Genomic DNA, 16,895 nt, shown 5'->3' with positions numbered 1-16,895 from the left:
AAATAAGAGAATTTGATATAGAGAGAGAGCGTAAATGGCAAAAAGTATGGACTTTTTCCTTCTTACCAATAAATATCCGAGAATTCGCATTTAGATCCATAAACAATTATAATTATTTTAACGCTAATATCTCAAATTTTAGGCTAGAATCTCCAGAATGTACACTTTGTAAGCTGGACCGGAATCTACCCGCACCGAGAGAAACAACACAACACTTTTTTCTGGACTGTCCCGTCACCACAAACTTTACAACAAACTACTTCACAGAATTTCTACAGAATATGGAATTTAATTTCGACTCAAGCTGGCTGTTAGTAGGAGTCCCAAAAACGCTCACCAGTAATATTATTAATGTAGTTAATATTGAAATTACACTTGTGTTATTTTTTATCTTTCAGTCAAGACTGAAAAAAAAGCTCCCATTAAATTCAAATCTACTTGAATTTATTTCCTTTCAAAGAAAATTTTTGTTTAAAAACAAAAATTATAGATTAGGATATGAAAAATTAACAACATTTCAATTTGACCCGGGATAAATGTCATGTTTCGAGTATAGAAAGAAAACTACCTGCAAATGAGGGCATTTTTAAAAAGTGTTTGTTTATTTAAATTCGTATGTAATATATATATATACTATACTCTACACTTACACAACAAACACACCAAATCTTTAGACACACTTAAGTATTTCACCTCAACTTCATCTCACCTGTAAAATCTACAGGTGGGTATTGATAAATAAAGTGTAGTAAAAAAAAGAATGATCCCGAGGATAATTATTTCTTGTGATTCTTAACTTTAACCATATGAATTTAAGCCTGTTTTTCATATGGTGACGTTTAGACCTTCAAGAAAAATTACCTCATCCAATAGAGGGTCAGTATACAACCTTAACAATAATCTTGAGGTGGAGCTTTTGGTGATCTGCCCATTAAAGCATTCTGCAGTTTTCATTTAACAGGCCACACTTATTTATCCCTCCTTAACAATTTTAAGTTCAGCTGTGTATCCATTATACACATTTTTATATTAAGGATTAGTACCTATTGACCTATTATTTTTATCATGAATATTATATTTTACTTCTCGATGACGATTATTTTTCTTTCTGGAACTTACTGAAGTTTTATTTTTTTTTGTATAAATTGGACATATTTTGAGAAGATATTATGTTGAATTAGTATTGACCTAATTTAAATGTACACTTTTTATGTTAAACGGCAAAATTTCCTTCTTTGTATTGCTTACTTCTGCTTCACAATGAACTTACACTTTTTATAAGAGAATATCTTGGATTAGTCCTTATTTAATATTGTTATAATAACTCCTATAATTCATATGTTAACTTTCTATGTATATAGTTAAGACAAATAAAGAATCAAATAATAACATACATAACAAGTAGCGGCATTTCATGCGCAAGTCCCCAAACTCAGTCAGAAACTGCTAAATTCTTGCACATTCCCTTTAAGCCAGTCCCCAAAGTCCGAGACTCCTAAAAATTGAATATTCGATCCATTGTCCCCTCCCTTACTCCCTGATTGTAAATAGTAAGATCTAGAATTTGACACCTTACTTTTTGAATTCTGTTGAGTAATTATTGAAAAAATCTATTTTATCGTAGCCTGGTGAATTAAAACTTTAAACTTTGGGAGCTCGTCACGCATGGGTTAAAAAATCACAAAAGTTTGGACACGTTCTTTTGAGATTTGTACCTGACAGAGCTGACAGAACGTCCAGAGAGGTAAGCTGGAGACTGGCACACTGTATCATCCCAACTGAAATAAAAGTAGTTTTTAAATAGTATGAGAAATAAATACAATACAAGAACAGGAGTTATGGTTGTTTGTACATGTCTGTATCGAATATTCAACGGATTCTATGGCTTGTTAACCCATATGGTTCTCCTTTATAGTGAAGCTTTTTTAAAATCCTTTGGAGGTTTGTAACTATTTTGGGGGAGGATTTCTCCACCCCTACTTCAAATTTTAATCCCCTCTGTATTAGCTTTAATTTCCTTTTTTTCCACCTCCAAACAAAAATTGGTAGTCATTGAATTGAATTATCATTTACTTTAGTTCATTCAATAAAATGGATGTAGAACATGGAGGAAATTGTCGCCAATTTAGGTTACAATTTTCCCCCGCATTTATTGGTCGGGCCGTTTATCTAGTAGGAGGAAAGAGGGTGGGGCATGGGAGATATCGTTATTTCAGCCTACTACAGAGCTCACCTTATTATAGAACATGAAAATCCATTTAATAATACATCGATTCTCATTAAATTGGAACTTGGCATACTAAAGAAATAAAAAGTATCGTATTTACCTTGTTTTACGGTTGCCAGTTCGAATCCAGTGGATAAGAGGACGTATTGAGCACTCACACCGAAGAATGTTTCCTCCATATCTAGAATTAATTACAATTATAGTTTTTCTCGTATTCATTCGAATCCGGTGGATAGGAACCGGTTCTCATCCATACGAAAAAACTATGTCTAGCATCGTATTATATCCAGCTTTCTACGAATATAAAAATGTACAATCATAAAATTAAAACCAGTTTTTTAGCATGTGTCTTCGGCACCTCGGGGCTAAAAAACTGGTTTTAATTTTATTGTACATTCTATATCCGCGGAAAGCCGTTTATAATACGATGCGAGAAATAACTATTATTATATCCAGAGGTGTGCAGGAGGGGGGTGGATAGATACCCCTATGTGTCCAACCCTCCTTGACAAGGGTGTAGTACACCCTCCCGGAACAGCCAAGGGGGGTTGTCAAGGGAAAAGAAAGTCACAATCCCCTTAATTTTAATGGGATTGCGAAAAAAATTGGGTGCTTTTCTTGGTTGATTTTATGGGGGTGTAACTCAAACAGTAAAGTAATACCCCTCTTGTTTCTGTTTTACACCCCCTCGATATATATTTTTTTTTTTGGGGGGTTGGGGTTCTAAAATTTTTCAAAAAAAATCCTCTGACAAAACACGGTTCACGGCACTGAGCATATCAAACAGATCTATTATTTTATGTGTCCAATAAGATCTCATTTACAATAAAAAAAAATATGTAAAAAAAAACTTAAAGCATTTATTTTCACGAAACCTTTTGATGCATCAAAAGTTTCTAATTTATCAGAATAAATTAGAATTGCACGGTTTGAAATCATATGACAATATAAAGGTTTCTTTGTTTACAATTTGGGATATCCATTACATTAAATATGTGTTTAACTTTTGTTATATTTCTAAACAAGCTTTTCCCTAATATCTCATTTGGACCACAAACGATCTTTCTAGAAAAATCAATTTTTAATGCTTATTGTAGGTAAGATAAAGTAAAAATTAAATTAGCCCTGTTGATAAAATAATCTGAATGGATAGAACCCTTAGGGTTAAATCCCCACCAAATATGCTAGAAATATATCCTTTTCTAAAATTCTGATGAGTTGGGGGGGGGGGGTGGGAGAAATAGTTTTAAGTGAAAGCATTTAGTTAATAACAGGCATTTATAATTGTAGAGTAGCCTAACTCCAAAAATTAGGGACAAAAATTGTATAAGAACTAAGAAAAGCAAACCATATATAAACCCACACAGTCGTGTAGTTCTACGTGTTAACATTTTAAAATGGGCATTGTGAATAGGAAATAACTGAGTTTTGGGTCATTTACCCCAAAGTGCCTAAGAAGCATATAACACCCCCCCCCCCCATTTTAACAAAACAATTTAAATAAATTGAGAATAAGGAAAGTTATTTTTATTTTTACCTCTGCGGGACTATCCAGCCCTGCGGGGCTACTCAATAGTCAATACCAAGACAAATCTGAACTAGACTAAGCAAAAAAACTAACAATGAAAATTAACCATCCCTTCATTTCGTATTGTTCAAAATAGGAAGGGGGGGGGGGGGTGGAGATCCTGTACCTACTCGAATAGGAACTTCAAGGGAAAAAGCCAATTTTTGCTATACTAACCTAAAACCAAAGTATTTAATGAAAACATTTTTAGAGACATTATAAAAAGAAATAGTTACAGATTATCTTTGAAAATTGTATATTTTGGGTGTGATTTAATAGGCAGTTTTCGACGACAAAGTAATGAAATAGATTTAAGATGTAATAATAATCTTATTTTTGCTATTTTGGATGGGTTTGTCTTCATGGTAATGGAGAACTTTGTATCTGTTTTTCAAAATATTAACATATAATTATTTTTTTTCTTGTTGATTGAGACCCTTTTTTTTGGCCTGTCGGCTTGTTGTGAATAGTTCCAAATATCAGACAGACCTGGGAAATGTACAATTAATATACCTTTCACCCAAAATTTTATTATCTTTAAATTGTTAGGGTAATATTGAATGAACAGTCATCCAATTTTTCCACCAGTTGTTTTGAATTACCAAAAGAAAGATTGTTTATCATAATTGGTAAATCCATCGTCCATGGTCCTATTCCGTTGTCTCTTGATATAATAATAGCGGCTACGCCCCTAGAGGCCTCTAGTGGCACTTACTTTTTTTTGTTCAAGTCTCTACGATACCTAGCTATGTTGCTTTCAAGTATCTTTTCAAGTAACTGCGATACCCTGCAATGTTGCGTAGGAGTCTCTATACTTAAAATAAATATTTCGACTTATTGTGATTTATCTTGGGAGGGTGGTGGTACCCTCCCCCAAAATAGTTATAAACCTTCCCGAGACCTATGAGAAGCTACCCTGTTAAAGAGAACCCTATCGGTTCAGCGGTTAGCGAGATCTTTCGGTACAGACAAACAGACGGACAGACAAACATCATGTTACTTTATTATAAGGATTCATTTGTTCACAAGTAGTTTAAATGTTAGAGTATATTTTCTTGAAACACAGGAACTGCCATCTGTATATGTGGGTTAATGATGAATACCCATGTATTCTAAAAATCATTTGCCATTTCCGTTCAACATTTTAAATGACTGGCTCAATTTTTAGTCGAGTAGCTACTCTGCAATGCACGTTTTCCTTGATTTTAAGGACTTTTCTCGTATTCATTCAAATCCGGTGGATAGGAAATGAATACGAAAAAACTATGTCTAGCATCGTATTATATCCAGTTTTCTACGAATATAGAAATGTACAATCATAAGATTAAAACTAGTTTTTTTAGCCGGTGCCTTCGGCACCACAAGGCTAAAAAACTAGTTTTAATCTTATAATTGTACATTCTATATCCACGGAAAGCCGTTTATAATACGATACGAGAAATAACTATTCTCGTATTCATTTGAATCCGGTGGATAGGAACCGGTTCTCATCCATACGAAAAAACTATGTCTAGCATTGTATTATGTCCAGCTTTCTACGAATATAAAAATGTACAATCATAAGATTAAAACCAGTTTTTTTAGCCGGTGCCTTCGGCACCTCGGGGCTAAAAAAACTAGTTTTAATCTTATAATTGTACATTTTATATCTGCGGAAAGCCGTTTATAATACGATGCGAGAAATAACTAATATTGAATTTGTTGGTTTAGACTAGCAGGGACCAAATTTTTCAACCAATAATATTTGTCTCCTGGAGGTGTAATTTTGTAAATCATAATTATAATGTATAAAAATCTATTGTTAATAGTTTTTAGATTTCAATAACTGCAAAGCAAAGGCTTGCACAGCAATTCACAAGAGGGAGGGGGGGGGGGGGTAAATCATTATGGGGTGATAAAGAGGGAAGGTAGACGATCAAATTTTAAAGGGAGGTATTGACACCCCTCTATACGCCACTCCTGTAAAGTACAAAAACCAAATTACTTATACATGGTTCCCGATAATTTATATATTAACCAATAGTAAGCCACGCTATTTATGAATATTATCATCCTTTTTATTCTAAATGTTAATGACAGCTAACCATTATTTTACATTTGTGATGTATTTCTATAATTAGAGTCGGTCCGTCCGTCCGTACGTCACGGACAGTTAGTTTTAGTTAATTTAAACAAGCTAGAACTGTCCTATCGATTCCAAACATTGCATGATTGTTCCTGTAGTAGTGTAGAATGCGTAGCAACTCTATAATCGTTAACAGAATGTCTGAACGTCCATTTTAAACATGTTGATTTTTAACTTTTTTGACAACTAATCTATTATGTGATAAAATTATCCGATTGATCTGATTTTTGGAATACTGATTCCTAAAACGACAAAGTACAAAGTTACAAGAGAAGCATCTCTATAATAAAGTCCTAAAAAATTAAGTATGCCCTTAAACAATAATTTACATTTATTTTGTTATGACTTTTATACATTTATAATCTGATTATTCAGTTCTGACACTCTTAAAAGTGTTTATGTTCGTTTGTCCTAACGTTTCAGAGCTTTGCTTTTATGGATGTTGTCATCCTTATTTTAAATTTGTGATGTATGTCTACAACCTTTAAACAAGAATGACTAACTTCAAAATTGAAAATGACTTGGAATTTTTTAGAAATCCTTTAAATCCCAAAAAAGGAAAAGAAACATAACAAGCTAATTGTTTTTAAAAGAATTATTTATCGCATCGTATTATAGACAGCTTTTCGCTAACAAAACTGGTATTAATTTTATGATTTTTATTTTAATATTTGTGGAAATTTGCTTGTAATACGATGCTATACATGATTTTTCAGTAATAACTGGTTTTAATCCAGCAGTTATATATAGGTTTTGAAGCCATACTGGAATAAGTTTTTAAAAATCCCCGTTAATATTGATTTACTTTAAAAAGATGAATGCCAGTCTGTAGCAAAAGATCTCGCCGACTAAGCTTCTTTTAGGTAAAAATATTTATGAAAACCTTGACAAAACATCCTTAAAAAGCATAGATTCAGCCAGTTCCTATTTAACAGGAAGACAAACATCCTGTTACTTTATTCTAGGAACCTTGAAATTTTGAACTATCTTGTTTTGTCTAAAGCCCAAATTTGACAATACGTTTTATGACATAATAGAAGAATGGCATATTTGGGGCACTAACCCCCCACCCCCTCCCAATACTCAAAACTCATGGTATTTAAAAATACAGTTCCACACTTTTTGCTCCAGGAATAATTTTTTAAAGGGTAGGGGGGGGGATTAGAGAACATTAGCATGAATATTGTATATTATACTTGTCCCCAAAGTATTATAACACACGTTCTATCATCTGTTGGCCTAAAAACATTGAATCTTAATTGAGAAGTACAAACTTTTTCACCACTAATTCTAATCAAAAGAAGGGTAATTTTGTTTATCATTATTAGAGCTAGAGGTGCAAATCAATTTATCGGCAATTGTTTTTTCCCTTAAGATCACTGTAAGTATCACTAAATGTTTAAAAAGTGAGATATTCTCAAAAATTGTCGTGCATAAAAATTGTGTGGTATAAAGATTTATGAAAACAAGGATGACAACATCCATAAAAGCGAAGCTCTGCAATGGAAGGACAAATGAACATAAACACTTGTAGAGTGTCAGAACTGAATAAACTGAATATTAATGGGTAAGTTTATATTTACAAAATTGTAAGTAAATTTGTTGCAAAACGGATTAAATATATGATACTGTTTAAGGACATACTGACGTTTTTAGGACTTGATTATAGAGATGCTTCGCTCATCACATTGTACCTTGTTGTAATAGGAATCAGTATTACGTACGGACTTTCTAGTAGCAATTAGAGAGTTGCTGCGCATACTAATTTTTACCTAACTGTTACAGGAATCAGCATACAAAGTTTGAAATCTATAGGACAATTCTAACCTGTTTAAATTAATGAAAAGAGCTAACTGTAACGGACGGATGGACCGACCCTAATAATAGAAAAGCTTCGCTTTTAATACTATGAATAAAGAATATATAGAATATAGATATTCTTATCAATAATCTTATTTTTGACATCACCCCACCAGTAGGATCTGGTTTGTCATACGAAGTCAGATATTTCGGATATAGTCCCTTTCGTGGCAACGCCTCTTAAGGGGCGTTTCTTCGTATTTTCACAGTAGCTTTTCTCCTATTCCTAGCCCTTGAAGGGGGGCTCTAACCCTGCGGGGCAATCACCTAACCTAACCTAAAATAACCTATCAAAAGCCATCGTGAAAATACGACGAAACGGCCCTTAAGAGGCGTTGACACGAAAGGAACTATATCCGATTTTTCTTATTATATCATTTCATAATATCAAGGTATCTAAAGAGATAAGACAATGACCGATAAATTGATGAACATTCCCAATTAAGATAAACAAAATTACCCCTTCTGCAGATTACAATTAGTGGTTGAAACGTTAGGACACTTAACTTGATGAACCTACCAATAAAAAATTACCAAAAGTTGCTGAGTCAACTTATAAGAAAACATTTATATAAAACTTTGGGGACTAATTCGACCTGATCCCCCCATTCTTTTATAAACCTCTCAACTTCCTTTGTTCTCCTCAACTTCTATTCATTCACCCAGAGACAGGGATACATCACTTGCAAGTTATATTCAATTTCTTTCAGTTATATTAGTCTTTTATCTAAGTTAGGATTTAGAGGGTGGGTACGAAATTTAGAGTTTTGACGAAGTCCAATAAAAATAAAACAAATATTTCTTGAAATGGAAAGAATTTGGATTAATAGAGTAGCTTCGCTACTAAAAACTTAAAATACAAAAGCAAATGAAAATAAAATATTTTAAACTTATTTTACCAACTAAACCTAACCTAGCCTTTCTAATGTATATTTCTATTTTCTTATCTGTTAAAATATTCGCTAACACCCTAATTTTCTAAAATTCTATCATTTTAATCTGAATAAATCTATCTTTAAAAGGTTTCCCTTATACTTCTTATGGATAATATAGATGTAGAATATTATTTTAATAATTTCAAAAAATTTAATTGAGTTTTAGTTTCACGTTAAGCGTTGTATATACAATTGTCCACCGATACAAAAATATTAAAATCATGTATTCTTTATCCAAAAAGAAATATTTTCACATAGGGATCCTAATAGATGAATGGACGATAAGTTGATGCACACCCTGAATAATAAACAAAATTACCCCTTTTTGTAGATTAAGATTATTGGTATAAAATATGGAACACTTCTAAAACTAATCACGATCTAAAGGTTTTAAGCTAACAAATGGAATAAAACTTTGGGTACCAGCATACGTTTTAGCGTGTTGAAAGGGGGTGTATCCACCACCCAAATGGCCAAACCAACTACACTCCCTCCCCTGACTAACGTCTACATCTCCATAAAACAGCTAAGGGGGGTGTCCATGTAATAAGTCACCACACAATTTTTTTTTAAAAATATGCATCTCGTGCGTTAATTTGTCCCTCAAAAGAAGATTTGTTGACTTTTGATTTTGGTTTAAGAGAAGTGTCCTCTTTCTGACCCCAACAAGAAAACACTCAAGATGGGAGTATAGATCATTGTAAATACTAAAATAAAGAAAAGCCTCGCTTTTATCAACAAGGATGTCAATAAAAAAAGATAATATATTTTGAGATAATTAGGGTTGCTTATAAAATAAGCAGGAAATCTTTTCAGAAAAAAATGACATTATCTTATAGGATACAAAAATATGTTCAAAATGTAATAATATAAATCTATAATACAAAGTAGCTTGATGTCTGTCCGTCCGTCCGCCTGTCCCTTAAGATCTCTGTAACCATTGAACCGATTGGATTATACTCTTCAGGAAATATACCTACTGGTCCTGTGATGGTTTTAAGCTATTTTCTGGGGAGGTGGGACTATTCCAACCCCCAAAAAAACAAAAAAATCCCCCTCAAATTCTTTTTTTATGCAGGTAATTAAAACTTTGGTTGTCGCGCCACCACTGTTTTTTTTTTAAACTACTTCTTAGGGCACAGCCCCTAGAGGCTAGGGGCGAAGCCGCTAGTATAATTAAATGTAGTTAGTGAACATAGTCTAAAATTATATGTACATTCGATATCTAGCTACATAGATTTAAATCTATGTCACAAAATATAAATAGAATTAAAAGGATTAAGTTAAGAAAAGATAAAAGCTATCATAGCTTCACACAGCTTATTGTCTTAATTAACCAAGTGGCGTACTGACGGTCATGCCGTAGTTATTATGTAGCTGCGCTACTAGATAAAGTTTATGGACTCCCATTTATATCACTACAGGATAAATAATAATCATTACTAACAAGATACTTATCAAAAGCAAAGCTTTTCTATAATTATGGTCGGTCTGACCGCTCGTCCGTAACGGTTAGCTCTTTCAGTTAATTAATAAACTTATATTTCAAACTTTGTAGGTTTGATTTAGAAAGTGTAGCAACTCTATAACCAGAGAGTCCGCACGTTCATTTAAAACACGTTAACTTTTATTTGATATAATTATCTTACACTGTGGGCTAGAATTGAATCAAGACTAAAGTAAGTGCCGAGCCCTAGGACCTATGTGTGGTGAAAATTGAAATAAAACCATGATGATTCCAGGTAAAACCAAAATATTTCAGCGGGGGCTTTTTGAGAAAATTAGATTTAAAAATTTCAAGTTCAATTTTCACCCCCTAGGAATTTCCGCATAATCATGACAAGAAAAGCAAATATTATTTATTTTTAATTTTGAACAACTTTGCTTTTATGAAGTCTTTCATAAAACCTCTCTATATATGATTTATTTTAGGCTGAATTTCCGTGACCTTTGCAAAGCAATTGATAAAAATGGCCATTAATTAACTCCCTTCAGGAGTGGTTTTATGAAGAACTTTATGAAAGCAAAGTTGTTCAAAATTAAAAATAAATAATATTTGCTTTTCTTGTCATGATTATGCGGCAACTCCTAGGGGGTGAAAATTGAACTTGAAATTTTCAAATCTAATTTTCTCAAAAAGCCCCCGCTGAAATATTTTGGTTTTACCTGGAATAATCATGGTTTTATGTCTATTTTCACCATACATAGGTCCCAGGGCTCGGCACTTAATTTTGTCTTGATTCAATTCTAGCCAACAGTGCTTATTTATCTGATTTTTGGAATACTGATTCTATTACAACAAGGTACAATGTTATAAGCGAAGTGCATAACAATGTACTTTATTGTCCAAGGAATCAGTATTCCAAAAATCATATCAATCGGATAATTATAACACATTAAAACCTGTTGTTAAAAATGTTAATAATCAATATGTTTTAAATGGAAGCACGGACTTTCTGTTAACGATTATAGATTTGCTACGCTTTCTAAATCGTACCCAACTACTACAGGAATCACCATGCATAGTTTAAAATTGATGGGACATTTCTAACATGCCTAAATTCACGGAAAAAAGCTATCCGCTCGGGACGGACTGACCCTAATTATAGAAAAGCTTTCCTGTTAAAATTTACTAACATCTTAATAGCTCAATAATATCTATCTGTTACAGACGGACGGACGTACAGACCCTAATTATAGAAAAGCTTCGCTTTTAAATATTACTAAACATCTTACCTCAAGTCAAGTCCACCAATGATAAGTTTCGAAAAGACAGGATAGAAATGAATCAAATCATTGCCTCGCACATCCAATACTTTCAGATTCGTAAACTAAAATAAAAACAAGAATAATAATATAAATAGTTATAAACCTTCCTAGGACCTATGAGAGGCCACAGACAGAGTAAAGGAGAACCATATCGGTTCAACGAATAGCTACGGTACAGACACAAAGAGATCCTGTTAAGGATTCGGTATAACCTATTCTAATAAAAATGCAGAATAATTTCAAATTCTGCATAAAATTTCGCTCATTTTAGCGAGTATAAAAATATACTCTTACACTAAATGTAAAATTCATTAGCACATCTAGAATCTAGTGTGTAACGTGAGGGATATAAAGGGATCAGACAATTGTCAATAAATTGATGTACATCCTCAATGATGATACACAAAACAACCACTTCTGTATAGATCACAATTAGTGGTTGAAACGTTTGGATACTTAACTTATTGAACCAACTAATCGAAATTCAATAAAAGTCCCGAAAGTCGTTAAGTAAACAAATAAGAAAACGTTATTATAAAATTTTGGGGACTAGTGTAATAAACAGCCTATTGTCCCCTCCCTCCCTGATGTAATGAACATGAATATGGAGTACTATAAATTCTCAGGAAGTAGAGAATCAACACATTTGAAAATGGAACAAAAATAACTTTGTATTGTAAGAGGCAACTAACCCCTATAAGATTCCAGAATGGTTTGGGTATAGTCCCTCTTAAGGGGCGTTTCATTTTATTTTTACAGTAGTTTTTAATAGGATATTTTAGGTTAGGTTAGGTAGGTGATTGCCCCGCAGGGGATAGAAACAGGGGAAAAGTTACTGTGGAAATACGAAAAAAAGCCCCTTAAGAGGCGTTGCCACGAAAGGGGCTATACCCAATGGTTTTAGACTTTTCTATTTTCACATTTAAGCCTTTGATTAGATTTTAGCTATTTCTTACTCTACACAACCCCCCTCCCTACCCCATCGAATAAAGAGCCTCTATATGCTTGGGGAGCAACCGTTAATTATATAAAAATTAGCATGCTTCCACAAAAATGTGATTGAGATGAAGATTTAAACAAAAAAAAATTGTATCGTAGAAAATAGAACAACAAACTCAGAGGCTTGCAGAAAGGTGGTATCTAAAAAAAATGCAAAAAAATTGCGCGTCAATTTACCAGTGAAGAACGCTTTCGGGACTTACTTGGAGGGGGGGGGGTGTATATCTCCACCTCCCTGGCAAAATTATTAGGAGTGGATACACCCCACTAGGGGTTCACACTCCACACCCCCATAATTCAACCAATGGGGGTGTAGAGTAGAATAGTGACACCCCCCTGGCAAAATCCTCCGCACACAATTTTTGGGGGAGTATGTTGATTTTGTAATGGAGTGGACAACAATGGGGGTGTGTCCACCCACTCAGGCTAACACCCCCCCCCCTTAGCAAAACCCTCTGCACAACTCAACAAACTATACATTTCCCCATGGTTCAATCATAAAAACTAGAATAAAGTGGCTAATTACTTTTTCAAAGAGAGAGAGAGAAAGAGAAGAGCTGTAATTAAAATTAAAATTAGCATAAAACTGTCAGACTGCGCAAAATTATATGAAGTCAAGTACGGTAGTATATCAATTTCCTTTTGATAATCCTAATATAAACAAGGATGACAACATCCATAAAAGCGAAGCTCTGAAACGGTTAACTTCGATTAAAGTGATCATCTAGAGAATCCAGATCATCGTCCACGTGTAATGGGATGCGATACTCTAATACCCAAGAATATTGGGTTATATAACATCCATCAGACAACCAACCCTTTGCACGACCTTTGTCTGAGATGTCCTAACTGTGCATGGTAGTGAGTTGCGCCTGTTTATGGGCCAAGGCATTCCCTCTACTCTTACTATTTATGTCGCACACCTGACCTGGCAGTAGTAGGAACAATTATTAACGTCTTTAGTTATGACGCGGGGTGTCGGCCCGAGATTCGAACCTATCACCTCCCCGGCGACGACCAGATGCGCTACGCGTTGAGCCACAATCACGGGTTCAATGAAATAAATATTACCTCAGCCAAATATTTAGAGGGAATATTGTACAACTTATTGTGGGCCAAACTAAGGAAGGTCAGGTTTCTCAAGGGAGCTCCCCACCTAAAATTTATAAAATAATTTTAATTTATTTATTGGATGTATAATATACATGGATATTATGACAGGGGATAAAATTTGTCGCCAATTTAGTTTGCTGAACTGGATCTTTAAATCATTTTAGTGGTGAGCCAGATCGGGGTGAGCCAACTTTCCACTAATGAGAGCACAGCATTTCATGAAATGCAGCGATGGATTGGCTTAAATTCGGCTCACCCCGATCTGGCTCACCCTAAAATGATTTAAAGATCCAGCTCTGGTTTGAACCTCATTTATTGGTCAGTTCATTTATCCAGTAGGAGGGGAATGGATGGGGCAAAGGGGTTGATAGGGGGGAATCGAAATATTAGCCCGATACAAGAATCACTTTAATAGAGAACATAAAAATTTGGTGTAAGATCCAAGTAACAATATAGTAACTGCAAGATCTCAGCAATCAGGCTGTTCAGTTCGTTCTTCCAGTAGAAGGGGAATGGACGGGGTAAAGGGGGTGATAGGGGGGAATCGTTATTTGAGCCCGCTGCAAGTATCACTTTAATAGACATTAACATTAAAATGTGGTGTAATATCAAAGTAATAATAAAGGAATTGCAAGATCTTAGCCCATATTTCTTTAAGGTTGGGATTCAAATGCACACGGAGATAGGATGATAAAAAACCCAGATAATTTACAAATTAGTTAAATAACTGAGGAATAATAAACAAAAAGGAGTAAGGCATTTCTTTCCATTCTACCCTTGTTTATTTCAGGTGACAACAGATACTAAAAAATAAACAAATTCTTTGGTATGTATAATGTAGGCCACATTTTTGAAAATAATAATGGGTTGCGCAGCGGGGTAAGGGCATCGCAGCTATAAACATCACAGCGGTTAGGCATTGTTTAGTATGGATTTTGGGGTAAGAATCAATAATGTTTAGGCTTACCTGTCATCTCTAACAGCACCGTCATGTAGCTGATTATAGGATAAATCTAGTACTCTTAGGCTTGTCATGTTACCAAGTACATCATTTCTAAATATAAATATATGTATATATGATAGTCTTGTAGCTGATTATAGAATAAATCTAGTACTCTTAGTCTTGTCATGTTACCAAGTACATCATTTCTAAATATAAATATATGTATATATGATAGTCATGTAGCTGATTATAGGATAAATCTAGTACTCGTAGGCTTGTCATGTTACCTAGTACATCATTTCTAAATATAAATATATGTATATATGATAGTCTTGTAGCTGATTATAGGATAAATCTAGTACTCTTAGGCTTGTCATGTTACCAAGTACATCATTTCTAAATATAAATATATGTATATATGATAGTCTTGTAGCTGATTATAGGATAAATCTAGTACTCTTAGTCTTGTCATGTTACCAAGTACATCATTTCTAAATATAAATATATGTATATATGATAGTCTTGTAGCTGATTATAGAATAAATCTAGTACTCTTAGTCTTGTCATGTTACCAAGTACATCATTTCTAAATATAAATATATGTATAGATAGTCTTGTATCTGATTATAGGATAAATCTAGTACTCTTATGCTTGTCATGTTACCTAGTACATCATTTCTAAATATAAATATATGTATAGATAGTCTTGTAGCTGATTATAGGATAAATCTAGTACTCTTAGTCTTGTCATGTTACCAAGTACATCATTTCTAAATATAAACATATGTATATATGATAGTCTTGTAGCTGATTATAGGATAAATCTAGTACTCTTAGTCTTGTTATGTTACCTAGTACATCATTTCTAAATATAAATATATGTATATATAATAGTCTTGTAGCTGATTATAGAATAAATACAGTACTCCAGGGCTAACAAAACTGGTTTCATTTTATAATTAGTCAATTAGATATCCGAGGAAAACTGTCTATAATACGATGCGATAAATTATTATTACACCATTTATAATTATTAATGAGGCCGATTTTACTAGGTTTGGGTTACTTTTTTTAATCCTTCTAGTTTACAAAGATATCAAAAAAACAAGGATGATATGAGCTATAAAAGCGAAGCTCGGAAACAGTAGGACAAACAAACATTTATACTTATAGAGTGTCAAAACTGAATAATCAGAATATGAATGTACAAGTATAAACGAAATTGTAAGTAAATTTGTTGCAAAGCTGCTTAAATACAGGATAATGTTTATAGGACATACGTAAATTGTTTAGGTTTTGATTTTAGAGATACTTAGTTTAAAAATTGTACTTATTCAAAATCAGATAAATCGGATGCAAATATCACATTAAAATTAGATGTTAAAAGTTATAAATTAACATGTTTTAAATGGACTACTAAATTTCTGGCAACGTTTATAGAGTTGCAGCTTGCTACGCTTTCTAAATCGTACCTAACTACTACAGGAATCACAAAGTTTGAAATACATAGGAAAATTCAAACATGCCTAAATTAAAGATAAAAGCTATCCACGTTCCAGACGGACGGACCCACCCTAATTATAGAAAATCTTCGCTTTTAAAATTAAACATAAAAAAATAATTGTTTGCCAACCAATACATTAATTATCAGTTTTCACAAGGTTCTAGTATCACAACGTACAAATCAATTTGTAGAGAAGCCTTGTATGTAAAAAGTATAAACTATAAAGTGTCCTATTGTGATTAAATATCGATGCATGAAATTAATATACTGTATATTGATTGGATGCAACTAACTTTCAGGATAGAGAAGGGGATAATGTTAATATAATTGCAACACATTAGTTATTTTTTTTTGTAACCAAAACATTATAATGGCCGATAAATTGATGCACATTCCCAATGATGATACACAAAATTAACACTTCTGTAAATTAAAATTAGTAGTTGAAACGTGTGAACACTCAACTTAATTAAACTAATCAAAATGCATTGAAGTCCCCAAAGTTGTAAAGGCAACGAATAAGAAAAAGTTATAATAAATCTTTGGAGACTAGTGTAATAAACAGCCCATTGTCCCCTCTCTCTGATTATTAATCAAGATTTTGTCAGCTTCATACGTAGCCGCAAGGCTACAGCTAAAAAAACAGCAGGCTTTATCTGTATAAGAAATTAATTTAGAGACTGCTGCTTCCTGAAAGCCACGTTTGCAGCTGGATTCCCTTAACTGCAACCGCACTCAGTCACAATAGCTGAGGCTCCTTTGATTGACTTAGAGCGGCTACAAACAGCTGCTTTAAAAATGAGCAGTTAACAAAAATTATGAATCTTACATGAATCATTCGAGTAAAACACTA

The 16,895-nt window shown here is 33.4% G+C and overlaps 1 protein-coding gene across 1 annotated transcript in view; it reads right to left on the bottom strand.

The window, feature by feature from the left end:
* LOC145329332 (uncharacterized) overlaps positions 1-16,895 on the bottom strand; it is a 118,305-nt gene that overhangs the window by 6,045 nt on the left and 95,365 nt on the right. Inside the window, exons 28-32 of the mRNA XM_080173391.1 lie at positions 14,563-14,649; positions 13,554-13,638; positions 11,451-11,545; positions 2,328-2,408; positions 1,716-1,778 (exon numbers count right to left, since the gene is read on the bottom strand). Of these exons, the coding sequence (XP_080029517.1) occupies positions 1,716-1,778; positions 2,328-2,408; positions 11,451-11,545; positions 13,554-13,638; positions 14,563-14,649 (411 nt within the window). The remainder of the gene's footprint in view (positions 1-1,715; positions 1,779-2,327; positions 2,409-11,450; positions 11,546-13,553; positions 13,639-14,562; positions 14,650-16,895) is intronic.

This window comes from Acartia tonsa, chromosome 10 (genome assembly GCF_053477335.1).
Source record: "Acartia tonsa isolate MP-2025a chromosome 10, ASM5347733v1, whole genome shotgun sequence".
Classification (NCBI taxonomy): Eukaryota; Metazoa; Arthropoda; class Copepoda; order Calanoida; family Acartiidae; genus Acartia; species Acartia tonsa.
Note: the sequence above shows the minus strand (reverse complement) of the source record. Positions and strands in the feature narration are given on the sequence as shown.